Here is a 6,000-nt window from a genome sequence, read left to right as displayed (position 1 = left end):
CAATGCTTGTCCAAAGAAAGGAAGACTGAGTATCAGAGGGAAGTTCAGAGTTGGGGACTGAGGGTAACCAGGTGTGACTGCTTTCCTCTCCATTATTCCCTCACACAACAAACCTTCTGGTAGTCTGATCTGCCAAAGTAACATCTCGCCTGCCTTTCCCTGCACATCTCATCCCTCCCCCTCCCTGCGGCAGGATTTGGGAAGGAATATTTTTAAACTAGCAATATCAACTAAATGCAAAGAAACTCATTGTATTTGATTTTATTTCAAGTCACCTTACAAATACGGTCTTTCAAGCATAGCAAAAACACTCAGACATAAATTGCTGCTTAAAATTGTCCCCTGTAGAACTTATCCCTTCTACTACAAAGAGATGAAAAGGAAAATATTTCCAAGTGCACTGAGTTCCTTATTCAATAGTCATCATATGAACGTCAGTTGAAAAAATAATTTTTAAATGCCACCAAGTATTTAAAAATCTGCTTTAATTATATTTTCATGAATTCCAAGAAGAACATCATTACAGTTAATGTTACAAAAAAGCAGAACATCTAAACATGCAATAAAAAGTGGATTCACAGTGAAAATAATGTATGTTGGTACTAAAATATAGTTACTTGGCTCCCTGATGGAAAAAAGGCTAATTATCTATTAATTTGGATTTTATTATGAGAAAGTATTTTTTGAAAGCTTTGGGGTAAGTTTTCAATTTCTGCTACTATGGTTAGCAGCTGATGGAAGTCTCTCATTCTGAAAGCCTTTATTTGCAGCTTATACTTTAACCAGAAAAATTCAAAAGTACAACAGTTTGGCAACTATGTTCTTGTTACATACAAAGCCATTAACAAAAATATGTAACAAAATTTAGGTAAAACAAACAATTTTTGTCCTTATATACAGAGGTCTGCTTTACTCCTCCCACCTACGGTAAAATGAGAGGATCTGGGGCGGTTGCCACGGGTCTCCTTTGAACTCTTACTCTGGATTGGGGTAAAGGCATCTTAAAAGGTAAGGTAACTATTTTCATCTTTTAACTGAATTATAAAAATACATCTGGGGCCCTGGCCGGTTGGCTCAGCGGTAGAGCGTCGGCCTAGTGTGCGGAGGACCCGGGTTCGATTCCCGGCCAGGGCACACAGGAGAAGCGCGCATTTGCTTCTCCACCCCTCCGCCGCGCCTTCCTCTCTGTCTCTCTCTTCCCCTCCCACAGCCGAGGCTCCATTGGAGCAAAGATGGCCTGGGCGCTGGGGATGGCTCTGTGGCCTCTGCCTCAGGCGCTAGAGTGGCTCTGGTCACAACATGGCAACGCCCAGGATGGGCAGAGCATCGCCCCCTGGTGGGCGTGCCGGGTGGATCCCGGTCGGGCGCATGCGGGAGTCTGTCTGACTGTCTCTCCCTGTTTCCAGCTTCAGAAAAATGAAAAAAAAAAAAAAAATACATCTGGGTTTCTCAATGAAGAAGGAAAAACAGGAAAGATGATAATGGCTTTAAAATAAAGAATACATCCCTTTGTCCTTTCCAAAAGTCTCTTAGTTAAGTGAAGTTAGAGAATAAAAATGATTACATTTGGACCGTGATCTGGGTGAAATATACATACCTTGTAACCCAAGCTGCTGAGAAGTTTCACATCTAGGGCACATATTTCGTATAGATAGAGTTTACATCACAGCGGGGAAAGATCACAGGTACACGAAAATTGGCCCCAAATAGAGATATAAATGCATAAACAGAAAGACCCAAACACAAGTTTAAAAATACATTTTAAAATCATTTCAAAGCCAAGGAAGGACCTTATTTACTAAAAACTCTTGACAATTGTACAGAATATTTTGTAAACATTGAAAATGCAGCTTTATGTAATTCACAGTCTCAAAAGAAAATAAATTTCTGGTTTATCATCGCAGCTTGGCTCTGTTTGCAAAACAGAAGTCTCAGAACAAAACTGGTCAGCCAGGCCTGAGCGCAGGGCTGCACATGCGCCCTCAGGGATGCCCCGGCCTTCCACAGCACTGCCCTTGGCGCTCCTCAGGAAGCTGGCTATGTAGGAGCCGGTGGAATGCCGGTTCCCCACGGGCAGGGGCGCTGAGGGTTTGTTTCGGAGAATCACTCCACCCACGTGGGTGGGATTCACAACTTTTTGCTTGCTGGCTCCCTGCTTTTCCTTGGCACGACTGGCAATATTGCGCACTCTGCTCTGACTTCTGGATGACAACTTTTTGACCAGTGCCTTGGGAAACTGATTGGCATCCTGCTTTGAATACAGTACTTGACAGCTGTCTTCCTGGTCAAAAGACACAAGTTTCCGCAGTTGCTCAGTCAGGGCATCTACAGGCTCAAATGTCTTTGTCTTCACAGTTACACCCTTCCCGTCTCTGATGCCAGTTGTAACAAAACTCTTACTAATACACTGGTATTTGCTTTCGAAATTGCAGGTAATGTCTTCTGATGTTAAATCCCCCAGACTTTTGGATTTGCAAGGGCTGGGCAGTTTCAGAACAGGCAGAGGAGGGTGTGGGGACTGCTTGGATGCAGAGGCATGCAAGTCTTGAGCACTATATGGGGGGAACACAAAGGTCTGGTTCATTTTTGCATCTGAATTTGAGAAGTGCTTGTGCATAAAACCAGCACTCTGATAGGCTAGACAAGAAATTCTTTGATTTTTGACATCTTGAATATTGTTGAATATTTCAGAGATAGAAGGGTGGAGAGTTTCTTTACAGTAGCCATTTCTCAAGCCTCTTTGAAAATGTTCCACCACATCTGAACTGTACTTCAGTTTTAAAGATGAAGCAAGGTGACTTGTGCCTCCCTGCTTATAGTCATAGGTGGTTACAGACAGGTTTTCTGAGTCTCCATCCATTTCCATGAGACTGCTCTCCCCAGAAATTAAACAGAGAGTGGGATCAGCTGTCACATCTCCCAGAGTTGAGTCAGTGAAAGAGACAGTGTGGTTCTTCAGTATGCCCCAGTCTTTCTCATTGGTGGGACTTTTTGGTAACCAGCAGTGAGAAGTATTAGAGGAACAAGGCAGGTTGCTTTCCATGGCCTCTGTGTTGGCCTTACTGGAAGGGTCATTATCTGGTTTGGTTTTGGACATATTAGGAGTGTGGGTAGTTTCACAAACAACTGTGTGTGTTGAGCATTCAGAGATCCCAGGACTTAAGAATGCAATTGGCTCAGGAGAAGAGCACAGCAAGGATGTCTTGGGTTTTCCCTTGGAAGAGCTATAGGGCATTTTTAGGTCCATGGTGGGCAAGGGAGGATGGCCTGCCTTCACACTGGTGCTATGAAGAGGAGAAACAACTGTGAGGTCAGCCAGATTCCTGGTCTCATCAAACTGGCCAATCATTGCTAAGATGGAACTGCCTGGCTCATTCTCATTTGTTAAAGTGGCATTGTCCATAAGATGGGAAATGTTACTATCCTGTAGAATCATGGTAGAATGTAAATCAGGTATGTCAGAACAGAGCATAGAGACATCGGACAAAGAAAAGGATGTTGCAGCTCTACCTTTACCCCAATTACCTTCCAAGTTTTTAATCTCCAGATCACTTTGAGAAAGGATGCTTCCTGACAACATGCTTTTCCCTTCCACAAAGCTGATAGCATCCCCATTGTCCTTGGTTTTCACACCATTCAGATCTTGTTTTAGGATAAATGCAGGATTAAGATACAAATGCTGCCTTGGGGAGAGGGATTTGTTGGGGCAGTGGTGTTCTTGGCTATCACCTGACACAGTTGATTTGGTTGTCCTTCCCTTAGCACCTGGCACTCCCAAATGTTCTGTGACTGACACGTTGGCAGTAGACACAGCAGGGTCTGCGTGGCTGATGTCTTTGTGGAGGAGAGCACTGGAGGAAGACGATAACTTTTTGTTGAAATCTGGAAAATGTTGGTCTTTTACATTTGCTTTCCCATTTCTACTGCCATCCTTATCTTCTGCTGAATGAAACAAGCAACAGTTTAGGTGACATGTAGCACTTTATGTAGCTGCTGCAAACACTCATGTTTGTCTTCAAACAAATGGAGAATGTAAATCTATTACATTATGACAGAATATTATATTACAATGGCTTGTATAGATTTGCAACAAAGTATCTGTGTGATGAATAAATGATAAAATATATTTATAGGAATGTCACTGAAGTTTCCCTTTAAATATCTATAATATCAGTTAAGGATGTAATAGTCATTATCAAAAAAATGTCAATGAGTTACCATACTTTTTACAGTGAGGATTACCTTAAATTGTTTCCTATTCAGATTTGTACTACACAGAAGCATGGCAATAAAAAACAGAACAAGACAGCTCTGTTAAACAAATTATTGTGGTACCTGTAAGCAAGATACTATAAGCTTTCAAAGTTAAGACTGTATTAGTAAAAAGCACAATCATATTATTAAAAAAAAAAACATTTTTGGCAAAAGATCTAATTAAATTAATTTCTAAAACAAATTGGAAGGTATGGAAGGTATAATCAATATATTAGAATACCAGTATATCTTGACTTTAAAATGTAAAAATAAAAAATTGGTCATCAATTCTATGCTACTGTGAATATCTAATTTTCTGTTAATCATATTTTTGTTTTTAGTATACACATTTCCTATTGCATTCGCCCCTAAAAGAGGCAGAAAAATATCAGGCACAGTAAGGAAAACTAAAAATATACAAATCACAGCAATTTGGGATGTCTTATCATGCTTGGTATAGTGCTAAGTCAAAATTAGATGTTTAAGTATTCTTATTTTTAGATGTTTAAGTATTCTTGATCAGATTCTTTGAATAGTGTTTAAATACTTTCAATTATGATATACAAAAAAGAATTTGTTTAACTTATTAAATATTTTCCTAACTAAAAAAAACATAAAAAAATTGATAAACCCAAAAATTATAAGGAAAAAATTTAAATAGACTATGCTGTAACCAGGGACAGGTACTGTAAGTTTTTTGTAGAGGAACAGAATTATTTATATATAGAATTTTGTATTCAGCATTTTCTTCACTTAGATTTTTTCTACATCATAACTTGGAATGCCATGGCTAAGTATTGCTCCATATTTGCCACAAGTTTTATCTATACATATACATATATGAATGACTAACTTATATAATTGTTTTTTAAATGAAGAAAAGAAATATCACCTCATTATTGTTTGCTAACTCACCTTAATGGTATTAATATCTTAATTTTGGCATTAATAGAATTACTACTGATTTCTATTGAATATAGCTTTATTTTCCCCAAAATAGAGTTCTAAGTTTTGAAGCACATATTTCATCTCTTCTCTGTTTTGTCTTAGCAAAGTTTTAGACTTTTTAACTCCTTCTTCTCATTCAAATAAACCAGTCAAAAATTGGTCTGTCTCTCTACAATATCTTTAAATAAAAATCAATACAAGCAAAATGGTGTTTGTGAGAAAATAGATTATTGAAATTAGATTATATGATAAAAGGAGAATTTCCTAAAAGAAACAGGTATCACCTTCTACTTGTCTGAGATGATTGTGATTGAATTAAAATATACTTGTTACAGAAACATCAAATGGACACAGTATTGGTCCTAAATTATCCAGAATACGGCCAGAGAAAGAGTCACTGGCACAAGTTAAGAGTTCTTTGGTACATTGCAAGGCAAGCATTACTCTTTATCAAGTTCTTTTTTTTTTCTTTTTTTCTTTTTTTTATGACAGAGACAGAGAGAGTCAGAGAGAGGGACAGATAGGGACAGACAGGAAGGGAGAGAGATGAGAAGCATCAATTCTTTTTTGTGGTACCTTAGTTCATTGATTGCTTTCTCATATATGCCTTGACTGGGGCACTATAGCAGGCCAAGTGACCCCTTGCTCAAGCCAGTGACCTTGGGTTCAAGTTGGTGAGCCTTGCTCAAACCAGATGAGCCCACACTCAAGCTGGCGACCTTGGGGCTTTGAACCTGGGTCCTCCATGTCCCAGTCCAACACTCTATCTACTGCACCAGGCATCTTTATCAAGTTCTC

At 39.1% G+C, this 6,000-nt stretch overlaps 1 protein-coding gene and 1 non-coding gene across 3 annotated transcripts in view; one reads left to right on the top strand and one right to left on the bottom strand.

Moving 5' to 3' along the window:
* Positions 1–487: 487 nt before the first annotated feature.
* PLCH1 (phospholipase C eta 1) overlaps positions 488–6,000 on the bottom strand; it is a 252,761-nt gene continuing 247,248 nt past the window's right edge. The window contains exon 23 of one of the 2 annotated variants that reach the window (XM_066369876.1): positions 488–3,942. In XM_066369876.1, coding sequence (XP_066225973.1) covers positions 1,862–3,942 — 2,081 coding nt within the window. In that variant the 3' untranslated portion in view covers positions 488–1,861. The remainder of the gene's footprint in view (positions 3,943–6,000) is intronic. The other variant, XM_066369877.1, reaches the window with a different exon arrangement.
* TRNAT-AGU (transfer RNA threonine (anticodon AGU)) lies at positions 1,059–1,134 on the top strand. The gene has a single exon. It is a non-coding gene; the product is annotated as a tRNA-Thr (tRNA).

The sequence above is a fragment of the Saccopteryx leptura genome, chromosome 2 (assembly GCF_036850995.1).
Source record: "Saccopteryx leptura isolate mSacLep1 chromosome 2, mSacLep1_pri_phased_curated, whole genome shotgun sequence".
Classification (NCBI taxonomy): Eukaryota; Metazoa; Chordata; class Mammalia; order Chiroptera; family Emballonuridae; genus Saccopteryx; species Saccopteryx leptura.
The sequence above is the reverse complement of the archived record's forward strand: the minus strand, read 5'-3'. Positions and strand labels throughout refer to the sequence as shown.